General features: G+C 41.6%; 1 protein-coding gene across 3 annotated transcripts in view; it reads left to right on the plus strand.

Moving 5' to 3' along the window:
- LRBA (LPS responsive beige-like anchor protein) overlaps positions 1-15607 on the plus strand; it is a 609418-nt gene that overhangs the window by 92441 nt on the left and 501370 nt on the right. For all 3 annotated transcript variants that reach the window (XM_058666763.1, XM_058666762.1, XM_058666764.1), the window contains exons 14-17: positions 226-394; positions 2489-2568; positions 3757-3819; positions 8901-8998. In XM_058666763.1, the coding sequence (XP_058522746.1) occupies positions 226-394; positions 2489-2568; positions 3757-3819; positions 8901-8998 (410 nt within the window). The remainder of the gene's footprint in view (positions 1-225; positions 395-2488; positions 2569-3756; positions 3820-8900; positions 8999-15607) is intronic.

The raw sequence follows: 15607 nt of genomic DNA on the forward strand, positions 1-15607 counted from the left end.
AAAATTTGATGTTTTGGGAAGTGTTTACTCTCTAATGCTACCAAAAATAAGAGATTATTTGACTTAGCTTTCAAAGAGTGTGTGCATTTGCTTGTGTGTCAGAGTGTGTGTGTTATCTATCACAGGTGTTCCTCAGCATGTTGCTTTTCTGGAACAAGTAAGAGCAAATGAAGCCGATTTGAGCCATAATGTCCTTTGATTAAGACCCTCGCTTCGATTCCATAGGTCCAGCTGATGCTGTATACGTACCTGTCCACGGAATTCATTGGTACAGTCAACATCTATAATACCATTCGGAGAGTCGGAACGGTGCTTCTCATCATGCACACACTCAAGTACTACTACTGGGCAGTGAATCCTCAGGATCGAAGTGGTATCACCCCAAAAGGATTAGGTATAGCATTCCTATGTATATGTCATAGATTATATATGGAAAAATTAGGCATTTAAAAAATTTTTAACCGTACTATCCTATAATTTGGGCAGTTTTTATGTGTTTCATTATGGAAAATTTTAATTTAAATTTCAGTGATGATTTTAATAGTTTATCCTAAGTTTTAATTGCTAGAGGATTTGTAGCTTTTATGGAAGAACACTACTTGTGCTGGCATGAATTGTCGGTTAGCATATATATCTGGGATGGTTGTTGTAAGGCACTGAAAATGAGAAGAAATTTTTAACTAGCTAGTGATATTGATGTAGAGATTAATTTTCATAGTGAGACTTGTAAGTTTTTTTGGAGATGGAGATTTCTTACAGAATTCAAGGTGTCTGCTTCTGATAAAAATATAATAAACGTGCAGCATGATAATTACTTTTCTGCACGATGAGGACTAACTTACTGAAAGAGTAGTATTTATTTGCCATGTCAGTCGTCAAAATAAAGCTTTTGACAGGTGGTAGCTCTTTTGGTTATAACTACTGCAAGACCAGCTTCCAAAATGGGGTGTGTGGCGGGGGAGCGGGAAACAAAAGGACCCAATCAGCTCATATAAACTGTTGATTTCAGGTACAGCTTGGAGCAGGTGTCCAGAACTTGGCCATAATACCTAACTTGTCTCGCACTTTTGCTAGTTCTGTGTTTGCTGTTTCTATAAATTCTTTCCCTTTATAGTAGTAGACAGGTAGTCTACCTTCATATCCTCACAACTTCATAAATTTAGCTAAAGAGCATCTGCCTGTATCAGGCATTTCCAGCCAACCCCTTGTATTCTAGTTCCCTTGTTGCTCTTTAGCTCTCATTGCATTGCTTGCTCGTCTTTGTGGCGGTTCTTGATGTGAGTGCCCAAAGGTGAGAGGCATTCCCCCCCACCCCCCCGGCCTACCTTAAAAAATACTTGGGTTCTGTGAAGACAGTTTTGGTCCCCTGATAAGGATTAAAATCTGTTGCTTGAAATTTTGGGAAAAGCTGCTTGGGTGTCCAAAAACGTAGACACTGATTGTTGTCAAAGGTGCTAGTTGTTCAGTGATTACAAAGAGAAGGTCTCATGTTTGTATAGTCCTTTTTATTACCACTCTCAAAATAAACTCAATTATTGTCAGGAAGTACAGCTTTCCTAATTCAGAAATCTGTGAGGATGCTGGTATGATTCCTTGCAGCGGAGAGGGCAGTGACAAGAACCAGTTCAGAATGTCCTGGTGACTATGTCCTATCCTGGCAGTTCCTTCGCATTCTGTCCCTGGGTCATTGACTGCTGATGACTTTGAGGGAAGTCTCATTCCTCACATGAGCTGGCTAGACAGATGCTGTGACTCTGTTCTAACTCTTCAGTTTACTCTTTGGGAATCATGTGGAACAGATTTTAAGCAATTCTCTTCTTATTTCACTTGATCTGTTGAAGGTCATGGTGGTCCTATGCTTTGGTGGTCTAGGAACTGGCTGTAAATAGTGATTAGTGGGAAAAAATTGTAGAATGTCTGAAGCAAACAGGTACCTCATTTAGGATCTTAGAACAATGGGTGTTGGATTTCAAAAGCTTTTTACTTGGGAATTATATGTTTGAGACATGAAAATTGACTTAATGTGAGCCATGTGTGACCAAGGACTCTCCTAGAAGAGAGAGATGTCAAAGGCAGTCAACAAAATGTTTCTCTTCTTCACACACAGAACTGTATGAAGAGGCAAGCTTTTTGGGAACTTTCAGTTTATACAGTGATAACAGTAGGAAATATTATGTTGCTAATTTACATTTTTCTTCTGTTAACAATACTCACAAAAGAATCTTAAAAATACAAGTGCTTATGGTTAGTGAACACAGACTTTGCTTGTCATCTCATTTTAATGCCTGTGTTCAGGCATCTCTGTTGTAGTGTTCTTGCACATTTGGAGTGTGGTGATACAGTTGCAGGACATGGAGTGCTGTCTTTCTAGAGACAGAGGAAGGGCACTGAACAGGCGACTGACATTTGTGTTTCTCATTAATAAGAAAAAAGTCTTTGGAATGAGCTCTCTGCAATACTAAGTGTCTGTGTATTTGTTTTTATAAAGATGGACCACGACCTAATCGGAAAGAAATACTTTCCCTGCGAGCATTCTTGTTGATGTTCATTAAGCAGTTAGTGATGAAGGTGAGTTCATGTTGCTGCTCTGGTGGGATGCTATGCATGGCAGCTTGTAATTTCACATAAAATGAAATCTTGGATTAGCTAGTTGTTGGGTATTTTTTTTTTTTTTGGCATTGTTACTGGGATTACATGTTGCCATATTTTTGATACATATTTATTTCCCGTGAGTTTTTTTAATCCTTTGTTCACCTAAGGATGTAAATTATTCTACAACTGGAAATTGGTACTTGCAGTATACACATGTTACATGGATGTCTTCGGAGCTCTAGTGTATTCATTCTTGTTCAAAACACATTGTCTGAGTTCTATTGAATGCTAGGTACTGTTAGTGACGGTGGTACAGTAGCTGGCAGAACTCGAAGGGTTTTCACTGGTAGAGAACTCCTTGTACTTGACATCCACATTTTGGGATTTAATATTCCTTTATAAATGTACCACCTAGATGTGTGCATCTTTAGAAATGGCAGTGTTTTGTCCCTTTTCGTACTGTCGGAGGTAAAGTAAAATTTAATGTTATTTCTAAAGAAGGCAATTTTGTTTTGTAGGATGGCAGTCCATAAATGTGTTTCTTACCAGTGTTTCATTTGGAATTTTTTTATATCATTTAATTTCTTCTAAAGCTTCATTAGCTGGCATATAGTATTATAGCAAATGAATCTAACATTTATCATACCTTTCTAACTCAGATACCTTATTTTCATTTATATGAAATTCTTTTCTTGATAAACTAAGAAATTTTCTTCTCTAAATTTTTTCTTGGTATATACTTGTTTTTATTTTCAAGTCTCTCTGTTGTGATTAATACATTGATAAAGTAAGTTGAAACTTTTCACACTGAGTTCATATTTAAAATGCTGCTTTTCTCTAGCAAAGTTGCTATTCAGTTTTTGATACTTGACACTTCATCTTGATAATTTTAGAAATTGTTTTTTATTCTACAAACTGAATTTTTATAGAAAGATTACTGTATTTGAATTAATACTCTTAATTGTCATTCATTGTTTCTATCTGCCTAAGGATTCCGTAGCTTTACTAAATAGGCTATTATGTGTTCAGTGCATTTTCAAATTTAGATTGCATATTACAGTGTTATAGCAGCCAAACAATTTGACAAAACCTATATATTTAGCTTCCCTTTTAGAATTTTTTTTCTTTTTGTCTAAACATGATACTTGTTTTATGTCTTTAAAGGATTCTGGAGTAAAGGAAGAAGAACTACAGGCCATTCTTAATTATCTACTGACTATGCATGAGGTAATGTTGAATTGGGTGAACTTTCTTTAAAAGTTGTGGCTGGTGTTCTGGTGTGGCAGCTTGAAGCAGCACCTAGATGCTGGTGTCTCACGTAGGCAGCTGTCCGAGGCTTGGCTGCTCCAGTTGTGACGCAGCTCCGTGTGTGTGCCTGGGACAGGGGCGGAAGGATGGACCCAGCGCTTAGGCTGCTTAGCCATTGCAGCTATTTAGGGAGTGAACCAGCAGATGAAAGATTTCTCTCTCTCTGGCTTTTCCTCTCTGTAGCTCTGCCTTTCATATAAATCAATTTAGAAAGTAGAAAAGTTAAAGAAATCTTCACTAATTTAAACACTGTTAAGGAAATGGCTTGTTTGGAAACAATCTTGTAGTCTTTCTTTAAATATCTTTTATCATTATGAAATGGCACTCGGCATTACCATGAATGTCTTTAAATAGTATGAAAATTAAATTTTGTTAAGTTAATCTTGATGTATTTCAGAGTGTACTTTTGCTTTACTTATAGAAATCAGTGTAATAAATGAAAAGTTAGATTTTAAAACGAATAAAATGATTAGATTTAAATTTGTACAAACAGTTGCCTGATTTGCATGCTTGAATGTTAAACAACTAATATTTAATGAGCTTAAAATAATGTGGTTGAAAGGGAGTTTAAAGTTAAGTTTAAAAAGCTTGTTTTTTATTATTTAGCATTCCAACTGTAATAATGTTATGATTACATTAATTTGGTGTGTCCTATATAACCATATTTTTAGATGAAAATTTATTCCAACCTTATTTTTCATTCTTATGAATTAATGTTTTAATGTCATACAGTGCCTTCTTTGTCAACATGTAGCTTTTATGTATTTATTTATTTTTAAAGATTAATTTTATTTTTATTGGAAAGTCATATATACAGAGAGGAGGAAAGACAGAGAGAAAGATCTTCCTTCCAATGGTTCAAAGTTGCCACAACGGTCGGTGCTATGCCGATCCGAAGCTGGCAACCAGGAGCTTCTTCCAAGTCTTCCATATGGGTGCAGAGTCCCAAGGCTTTGGGCTTTCCTTGACTGCTTTCCCAGGCCACAGGCAGGGAGCTAGATGGGAAGTGGAGCTGCCGGGATTAGAACCGGTGCCCATATGGGATCCCTGTGCATTGAAGACAAGGACTTCAGCTGCTAGGACGTGCTGCCAGGCCCCCACGTGCAGCCTTTACAACAGAAAATTGAAGGTAGTAAAGGAAAAACTGGAGTCAAGGCAGCCCAGTTAACTAAACTCTGAGAGCTCATTACTGTTCCCTTTTTGGGTCAGAGTTACCCAAATTGTCCATAATGATATACATATGTCTTGAAATATACATCAAAGGCTGTGAAGAATTTCCTTCAAGATTTTTGAGGGGTTGGAGTCACAGATGCTCCTGTTGTAATGTTTCATAATTGGTGTCTGTGCCACATATAGCAGTATGTTGACTTAATAAACATGTTGATTATCTCCACCTTCAAAATTGATAAGTCAATATAAAGAACTACCAGGTATTTTCCCAAAAGCTGTTCATTTGGAGTTGAGATTATAGTGCACAAAGTATTTCAGTTTAGGTAAATACCACTGCCACCAGAGTCACATCATCGTCTTTTTGTTTTAAAGATGTTTTTTAAAGAGTTTTCTTATAAATAAAATTTTAAGGCTAAACATGTAGCTTTTTTCTGAGGTACTTATATATCCTTCAGATTAGGAATACACTAAAAATATCATGGATGCTGTCCAAAATATTATCATTGATGTAAGTTAAGACTTCATCGTTTTCCCACATGAAAAATAAAATTTTGAGATTTCTTCAAGAGGAGACAAAAATAAGGAATTTCTGAGTGTGGAGAATATCACATGTGGCAATCATATCACATATAAATTATGCACACAGATAATTAAAAAACTACTGTCATAGCAGCTCTGTTCATTGTCTGGTGAAAATACAATGATGACCAAAAAAAATGTGAGTTATATATATAATGTTCGGAATTTTAGATACTAATGCCACCTCTGAAAGTGCCGGTGTCCTGTATGGATGCCAGTTTGAGTTGAGGCTATCCCCCTTAGGATACCGTGCCCTTCCTGCTAATGTGCATGGCACCTAGCAGAGGATGGCCCACATACTTGGATTCCTGCATCAGAGTTCCTGGCCCCTGGCTCCGCCCTGGCCCTGGCCCTGGCCTGGGTGTTTCAACCATCTGAGGATTAAACCAACACATGAGTCTGTCTGCCCTAACTCTGACTCCAAATTAAAAACAAAAGTATCATTTCAATATGAAATCTATAGAAAAAAGTTGATATTTTGTTTATCATGCTGAGTCTTCACTTTCTGGTGCATTCTTTTGTACTTACAGCGCACTCTCACACTGGCCTACTTTTTTTCAGGTGCACAATAGGTCCACAGGACAAATAGGTAGTATATCGGACAATGCAGATACAGAGCTTTAAAAGCAGCTGACTCAAAATTTCCCCACAAATATGTTCCTCCTCCAAAACTGCCTCAATAAACCCTTTCTTCCACTAGATTAGAAAGCTTTTAAATTTATTTTCTCCAATTCTTTTTATTCTCTGAATCTGCAGGCAGGGAGAATGGGAGAGGACCGCTTCTTGCTGTCAAACTGCCTTAGCACCCAGGAATGGGGGACAGTCATTTGATGATGCTCTAGAGAACCCACTATAGGGAAGAATGTTCTGAGCTTGTTACTTGAGTAATATTGATAGTTCTGAGATGTGTCGGCTTTGTTGCACCTAGGGTTAGGAAAAGCTTTTCAGGGTATGTTGGCTGACCAAGTCCACCTCATTGTGCATCAACAGACCGAGGCGCTTGCTGCAAAGCTTGGCCAGGAGAGTTGTCCAAACTGTTCTGTTTTCCATCCTGTGACAGGGCACCCAGCATCCTCTTCTGGCCTAGATGAATGGGTTGTCGTGTGCCCCACTCAGAGTCACATCTTTTACGGACACGAATGGCTTTCATATGTCGTGCTACAAAAAAGTTCCTTCCTACCTTCAATTTCATGATGTATTTCATTTCTTTGTCAAGAAATTTATTTATTTGAAATATTTTTTCAAACGAACAAATAAACACGCACATGCACACAAGTTTCTTCCATTTGCTTGTTCACCCCATAAAGGCCACAAAGCTCAAATGGCCCATGTCTGGACTAGGTTGAAGATGGGAGCCTGGACCTTTGTCCGAGTCTCCCTCCTGATGGCTGGGGCCCTGATGGTTAGGCTAGTCTTCTGCTTTCCTGATGTCAGCAGGGGCTGGATCAGAAGTGGGATGAGCATCCAGGACTTGAACTGATGTTCTTGTGGGATACTAGTATCAGAGGTGGTGGCTCAGCTCTTGCACCACAGTGCGGATTCTAATGTATATTCTTTCCAAACATAAAATAGTACATCAGATGTATTGTGTATACTTCAAGAAATCTTAATTATAAGGGACATTTTAACAAAGCTGCTGGCTTTGAAAAATTACTATATATGTTTTATTTTTATTTTTGTCACTTAAGAATTAGGTATATTGGGCCTGGCGGCGTGGCCTAGCAGCTAAAGTCCTCGCCTTGAAAGCCCCGGGATCCCATATGGGCGCCGGTTCTAATCCCAGCAGCTCTACTTCCCATCCAGCTCCCTGCTTGTGGCCTGGGAAAGCAGTTGAGGACGGCCCAGTGCATTGGGACCCTGCACCCGTATGGGAGACCCGGAAGAGGTTCCAGGTTCCTGGCTTTGGATCGGCACGCACCGGCCCATTGTGGCTCACTTGGGGAGTGAATCATCGGATGGAAGATCTTCCTCTCTGTCTCTCCTCCTCTCTGTATATCTGACTTTGTAATAAAATAAATAAAATCTTTAAAAAAAAGAACTAGGTGTATTTTGGGGGTGTTGTGATATTTCAGTGTATATATCAGAGTAAATGTGTTTTTGAAATATTTATTTGAATGACGTAGAAAGAGAATTTTTTGTGTAGTGACCACGGCTGCACTAGCTAGAGCGAGTTCAGGCCCGAGGTGGCTTGGGGAACTCTGTATTAGTCTGTCTAAGGACTATCTTCCGCTGCCTTTTTAGGCGCATTAACAAGGACCTGGGGATATAGTGGAACATGCATCCCTGTATCCAGATGAAAGATGGAATCCCAGTGAAACTGTTGGACATGTGTAGACAATGGGATGCCGGACTTCTGACATTGTCTGTACCAACAATGTCAGGGTACACTTAAATAAGAGGCTGATAGAATTAAGATTCCTTATGAAGGACTACACTATTGTAACAAAATGAGAAAAATCTGGCAGGGGGTGGGAGTTTGGGGGGGAAATCCCAGGCTACACAAAATTGTACCACACAATTCAAAATTCAAAATAAAAATATATTAAAAAAAACAAAAGCAAGGGCCTGGTAGAAGTCAGGCGCCTGGGACTCAAACTGGCAGTGTGATATGGGATGCTGGTGTGGAAGGTGGCACTTTAACCTGATCTGCCACAACTCCAGTTCCCACATGTTTTAATTTAAAAATGTATTGTAAAAAATTCATTCATGAAGTTGGAGGGAGGATAAGATGGAAAGAACATCCGAGAGAGAGACACAGGGGACACAGAATGGGAGAGCTCCCATCTGTTCACTTGCCCAATGTGCACATCAACTGAGACTGGACTGAGTCTGAAACCCAGATCTGGGAGTTCAGTCCAGATCCCTCATGTGGGGGTGGGAGGCCAGGCCCATTGGTCATCACTGTGGCCTCCCAGGAGCTGCCTGGGTGGACAGTTGCAGTTAGGAGCCAGAGAAGAGTGCTGAATCTGGGTGCTCTGTTCTCCGATGTCAGCATCTTAGCTGTGGTTCTCACTGCTGTGTCAAATACCTGCCCCTTATGTTCCTAGTAAGGACCTGAGTGGGATGATATATAGTTTGCTTATACAAAGAAGGTGTATATTTAAACAACATAATATTTTCAAAACAGACATGTGTTACACAGGTGTCTACTCCTTTTTGTAAAATTGAAATGTCCTTTGTTTTAGGATTAGTCATTATTCAAATAAGTTATCTTCACCTGATTTTTATTTAACTTTCTAAAATAATTGTAGGATGACAATCTAATGGATGTCCTTCAGTTGCTTGTGGCGTTGATGGCAGAGCACCCTAACTCTATGATTCCTGCTTTTGACCAAAGGAATGGCTTACGGTAAGAGTTATTATCTCAAGAGATTTGAAAATATTGAAAAGGTTTTTAATTGAAAGCATTATCTGATCTTATGAAATGAGCTTATAGTGTGAAATAAGATTTTAAAGCACATTTATTTCATGTATTATAGTTTTTTTAATAAGTCTTATTGCAGAGACTGTGTTACTATAAAATTTGTCAGGACAGATTATTTCAGTATCAGTTCTTTAGGAAGGTTGCCTTTCGCTCCTGGAAGTGTAGTTTCTAATTGCGACTGAAGAGGAGCTCTCTGTCATCTGTTAAAAGGTGATCCTGTCCAGCCTGTGGTTAGAAATCAGCCACAGTGCAGCAAGATCATGACACATCTGTTAGCATCGAAAGCATCTTCCCTACTCGTCCTTTTTATATTGTTCCTGATGCTGACACTCTGCTTACTGTCATTTAAGATTAATTTGAGTATTCTGGGCTTTGATGTAAAGTGTAACTATATAGTAAATATTCTTGATTTGTTTGCCTTTTTCATTCAGCATAAATTATTTTCCATACTGTTACGTGACTCAGAAGTTTATTCCGTTGCATTCCTGAACATTTTCTCATTACACATGTGTTATAAATTATTTAGTCAGTCACTGTGGATGGACACTTGTTATTAGTTTTTGGATTTTGAAAATAAACTCTCTGAATATCCATATGCAAATTTTTATGTGGACATGTGCTTTCGTTATCCTGAGTATATACCTACAAATGTAATGGATGAGTCAATTACATAAGATTTATGTTTAATTGTTTAGATAAATGTGCTGCTTCTGTTTAAAAAGATACTTTATTTATTTGTGTGAGAAAGGAGAGGAATCTATTGTTGGTTTTCTCTAAATATTGCAACATTTGGGGCCCGCGGGCTGAAGTCAGGCACTAAATCCAGGTCTTGCATGCGATGTCTGGTTTCAGCCACCGAGGCCAATGGCTCCTGTCTCCTCGTGTGTGTAGTTACACCAGCTGTGTGTGAGAGTTTGATTGCTCTGGATTCTCACAACCAAGTTTTCAATCTTTAATTTTAAGTGTTCTAAAACATCTGTAGTCACTAATTCTGATTACAATTTGCATTTTTCCTGAGAACTAATGGTGATTTCCATCATCTTCTTACATGAATTTTTTTTTTTGTTGTCCGTATATACGTCCTTGGTTAAATGATTAAATTGTTTATCAGTTTTAAAGATTTTTTTGTTTGGTTATTATTGCATTAGAAGTTTTTTATTCTGTGTAAAAGTACTTTAGTTCTTCTATGCATTGGAAATACATTTTCCAAGTCGATGGCTTCTTTTTCTCCTTTTTCTCCTTTTAACAAGGACTTTCAAAAAGAATTAAATTAAGAAGTCCAGTTTTCTGTTATGATTGTAATACTGTTATAAAATCTAAGTTTTTAAATCTAAACCAAATTCATAATTGTTTGAGAATATTTTATTTATTGGAAAGACAGGAGGGAGAGACAGACAGAAGTCTTCTATCTGCTGTTTCACTCCCCAAACAACTGCACTGGCAGCATTGGGCCAAGCTGAAGCCAGGAGACAGGAGCTTCTTCCAGGTCTCTTATTTGAGTACAAGGTCCCAATATTTTGGCCATCCTCCATTGCTTTCCCATGCACATGAGCAGGAAGTTGGAAGTGGAGCAGACGTAACTTCAGTTGGTGCACACAAGGGATGCTGGTGTCGCAGGCAGCAGGTTAACTCCTTATGCCACAACATCAGCCCCCAGAAATATTTTTTCTAATGATTTTATGGTTTTAGCTTTCACATTTTAGTATATAAATCATATTGAGAGGTATGAGTCAAGGTCTTTATTTTTAGATCATGGATATGCAGTTCCTAAATTGCCTTTGTATCTTAGTTGAAGATTAATCAGCCTAACATATGTAGGTCTATTTTCAGTTATTTCATTTTTCCATCTTCATGCTTAATCCAAAGTGTCTTCATCTTTGTAGCTTTTAATGAAACAGGGTGAGTCTCTCAATTTTGTCCCTCTTTTTTTCTCAGTTGTTTTTGCCGTTTTCATTTTTGTTTGTGTTTTAGAATTGGCTTATCAATTTCTTATAGAAAGTATGATGCCATTTGGATTGGAAATACATTGAACTCATTTTTAGGAGTTTGGGAAAAAATATCTTAGTAACAGTGATTCAATATTCTGAGTCATGGAAACAGTGTATCTATAAGTTCTAAATTTTTGAGCAGTGTTTAGTAGTTTTTATATATTAGACATCTTTTGTCAGATTTATTCTTGAGAACATGAATTTTCTGATGCTTTGTGAATTGCAAAAGCTTTTTGTTCATACCTACCATTTACAAATAGAACTTACTTTATGTTTGTTTTCCCTGTAAGTCCATAATTCATTTGTTTTTTTTCTGCAGATTCATTTTGATTTTCCATGTAGATATTTTGTCTCCAAAGGAAGATAGTTTTACTTCTTTCTTTCCTAATCTGAATTTTAAAATTTATTTTCTTTTGAATGGTTGCAATGATCAGGATCTGTCCCTGCCCCAGTGCAATGCTGACTGGGAATGGCAAGGACGGACATCAGTGCCTTGTTCCTGACTAAAAGGACCCGTGGCCAGGCTTCCAGGGTTGTTTCTGTGAAAGCTGTAGAATTTTTGTTGATGACTTTGTGAGTCTGAGGAAATTACCTTCTCAGGAGACTGGGATCTTTGGTCTGGTCTTTTATTTTTTTTAAATATATATTTACTTTTATCTCAAAGACATATTTTATAGAGCGGGAAGGAAACACGGAGGTGTTCCATTCACTGGTTCACTCCCTGAGTGGCTGTAATGGTCAGAGCTGAGCTGATCAGGAGGTGGAGGTTTCTTCTGGGTCACACCCATGGCTGCAGGGGCCCAAGGACTTGAGCTGTCCTCTGCTGCTTTTCCAGGCCGTTAGCAGAGGGCTGGATTGAAGTGGAGCAGTTGGAACTCAAACCAGTGCTCACATTGCATGCTGACACTGCAGTGAGAGGATTAGCTTGCTGTGCCATGGCCCCAGTCGGTTTCTCTTTCCCTCTCCTTTCCGTCTCTCTCCTTTCCCTTTTCCTTTGCCATCTTCTTCCCTTTTGCCCCCCTTCCCCCTTGACCTTCCTCCGTGTCTCCCTCCCTCTGTTTCTCCCTTTGCTTTCCACTTACTTCCAAGGCAGAGTTCCAGGGCAGGGGTGGAGATGGAGATAGCTTTCATTCACTGGTTCCCTCTGCGCTAGCTGGGCTGGGCCAGGCTGCAGCCAGAGGCTTGGAGCCCTGGGTCTCCCACGTGAGTGGCAGGGCCCCAAGCACTTGGTCTGTCTCCGTGGCTTTCTCAGGTGGGTTAGCAGAGAGCTGATTGAGGAGCAGCCAGAACTTGAGCTAGCATTCCAGAGTTTAATTTGCTCTGTCGCGATGTAGTCACTGCAATTTTTTTTTTTTTTATAATCCATTTTATTGTATTGTTGTTGACAATCTTTACATAGTTAACTATAGTTGAAGGAAAATCAAGAAAGAGAAGAAGAAAAAAGAAAAAAAAAAAAAGGTTCAGGGGGATAGGGAGGTGGGCAATGCTATTATGTCCATATTGTTTCCATCATGTATCTGAGGTAAAAGGGGATATTGAGGGAGAAGCCCCACCCGGTTTCCCGCCCACCCCAAGCCCCGGATGTGGGGCATGCTCTGAGATATGTGCTCAAGTGGAGTTAATAGTTCTCCAGTTATGAGTCACTGCCAGTTTCGCTCGATGAGGTGGTCCACTGATTGATATGGTCCATCATGAAGTCTCCATTTGTCCCATATTTCGCTGCCAACATGTAGCTGAGATGAATGATTGTCCTATTCTGTCTTCTGTCTTTTCTTGGTTAGAATTCTGAGTCCAGCAGTTCAAGTGGGGAGATCTCCAGAGATACTTTGAGGTATTCCCAGACCAGATTCTTGTATGCTCTAGCAAGCACAGGGCCCGGCACAGTCCATCACCCTGATCAGCTGGTGGTTGCAATTGCTGTGTTGGTTCTGTTTTCAGTCCCGAGTTGCACTGGAACCAATGGGTGTTGCAGTCCAGTCTGGTTCAGCCCTTACATCAACCAGTGGGAGCTGTAGCCTAGTTGGGGCGACCCACAATAACCCCCACCAGACCGCCCCCTACCCTGGTTTGCCAGTATGTGTAGCAGAAGACCAATCTGTCCCCCATCCCATTTGGCTCTGGTACTTGTCAATGGGTATTAAAGCTTGGTTTTATCTAACCAACTCAACCATCCAGCCCTCACAGATATTGTTGAGTACCTCTCTATCTAGCCATCCCAGCCCCCGTCCTAGTTTTCATGCCCTCCCACGGGAATAGTGACCCAAGAAGGGGGAACCCACTTTTTCCCTCCCAGGTCTCTCTGTCCCGGTTTATGCACTCTTTAGGTGGTCCTGTGATTTGACTCGACAGAATTAGTCCCCAGTGCCAGCTTCTGCCAGCTGATGCTGTGGCCCTGATCTTGTCCACATGCAGCGCACAGGTGTTGTAGCCTTGCTTAGTCGTGTCTGTCTCTATCCCAGCCAACACTCTCCAGTGGGAGTGGTTGTCCAGCGAGGGGACCAGCCCCTTAACCCCCCCGCCAGCTCTGCCCCTCCCTTCCTGGATCTCACGTGTGCTGGATGGGTGCTGCATTCATATCCAGTACAGGCAACCACGCCCTGGCGTTCCATAATGTGTACTGGTTTTGTCGCAACCAAACCCGGCCCATTCCACACTCTGTTCTGGTGATCGGATTTGCCAGAGGATGACATGAACTGATTCAGCCTGGTCTGCTCCTGACCCATGCCGAATGCATGCCAGTGGGAAACTTTCCATGGCCTATTCTGGGCTGTTTCCAATCATGCTTCTCGCGCTTACCTGCAGGGACTGTGTCCTGCCAGAGGAGTTGCCCAGGCTCCTCCATCAGAACCCCTCCCAATGCCAGATTTTGCGCTTGCCAGGGGGTTCTTGAGCCAACCCTACTCAGTTCACCTCCTGTCCTAGCAGGAACAGTGGCTTTTCCTGGCTGGCTTTCACCCCATTCTGACTCTTGTTGTTGGATGTTTCAGCCCAGCCATGGCTCGTCCATACCCACATACAGCTCACACATGGCTCAGAAGGGGATTGAGATCCAGCCTAGTCAGTCCCACATCTACCCTGTTTCTCCATAACACCAGATGGTGCTGGGATCTGAACCGGCCTGGTGCATCCAATCCCAGCCCACACTAGTGCCTCGGGTGACTGCAACTGTTTCCTAGATAGAACGCAGCCCCCATTCCAGCACATACACCCCTTGGTGGGAACCTCATCCCAGCTGTGGCATCCCAGATTGGGACCGTTCCTAGCCGTAAATCACGCACCTGCAGGTGGTTGCTCCGAGGACCATTAGGTGCCAGCCTGCTACACAAGCCGGAGCTTATCTTTTACTTGATAGGTGTTCAAAGCTCAGCATTATTAAGGGATTGGAAGTTCTTCAAAGGAAGAGTTACTGGCATTGGGAATCTTTAGGATTGACTCAGATCCCAGAAACAGTGGGGTCACTCTAGAGCTATCTCAGCAGCGATTCAGATGTCCAATACCCCAGAGCTCCCCAGCCGGACGGCCAGCAGGCACAGCCTGGCGCCAACTGGCGCACTGGCCGCCCTGGCCCAGCCCGCCATGAGCCATGGGTACATGGCGGACTGGGTTCGGGATCCGAGCTAGACGTCCTCTCCCGCAGCCCTCGGCTTGCCTCTGGCAGCCGGAGGTTAAATCCTGCAGGCCCAAGGTTGCGCCCCTCCCCAATCCCGTTCACTCACCACCCAATGAGGGTGGTGGGTGGGTCCCGGACATGCCCAGTCATGGAGGCCTCCCCCCTCGGCGTACTCACCCCAGAAGGAAGCAGGCCGCACCCAGGCATGTCCGGGCCCAGCCCGCCATGAGCCATGGGCACATGGCGGACTGGGTTCGGGATCCGAGCTAGACGTCCTCTCCTGCAGCCCTCGGCTTGCCTCTGGCAGCCGGAGGTTAAATCCTGCAGGCCCAAGGTTGCGCCCCTCCCCAATCCCGTTCACCCACCACCCAATGAGGGTGGTGGGTGGGTCCCGGACATGCCCAGTCACGGAGGCCTCCCCCCTCGGCGTACTCACCCCAGAAGGAAGCAGGCCGCACCCAGGCATGTCCGGGCCCAGCCCGCCATGAGCCATGGGCACATGGCGGACTGGGTTCGGGATCCGAGCTAGACGTCCTCTCCCGCAGCCCTCAGTCACTGCAATTTTTTAAAAAATCTGAAATGAATGTTAAGTTTTTCTCAGTTACTTTTTCTAAATTTCTTGAGATGATGACATGATTTTAAAGTTATTAATATGCTGTTTTACATACAATTAGCTCACCAAATACATAAAGTGATATGTTGTTTGAAAATTAAACTCCTTCAGGAAGAGTCCTTTGGTAACTGTGGGGTGTGTGTGTTTGTGCACACACAAACACACGCGCGCCTGTGTGTGTGTGTGTGTTTAGATTCAATTCTCTAAAAGCAAGAGAAGTTTGCATCTGTGCCTTTAAAGCCCCCGAGGACTCTTGGCAGTTCTCTAATCTTGTACATTCTTTCTGAGTTTTGTGTCATCATAAATGCTGACCCAACAGAATG

The sequence above is a fragment of the Ochotona princeps genome, chromosome 7 (genome assembly GCF_030435755.1).
Source record: "Ochotona princeps isolate mOchPri1 chromosome 7, mOchPri1.hap1, whole genome shotgun sequence".
NCBI lineage: Eukaryota > Metazoa > Chordata > Mammalia > Lagomorpha > Ochotonidae > Ochotona > Ochotona princeps.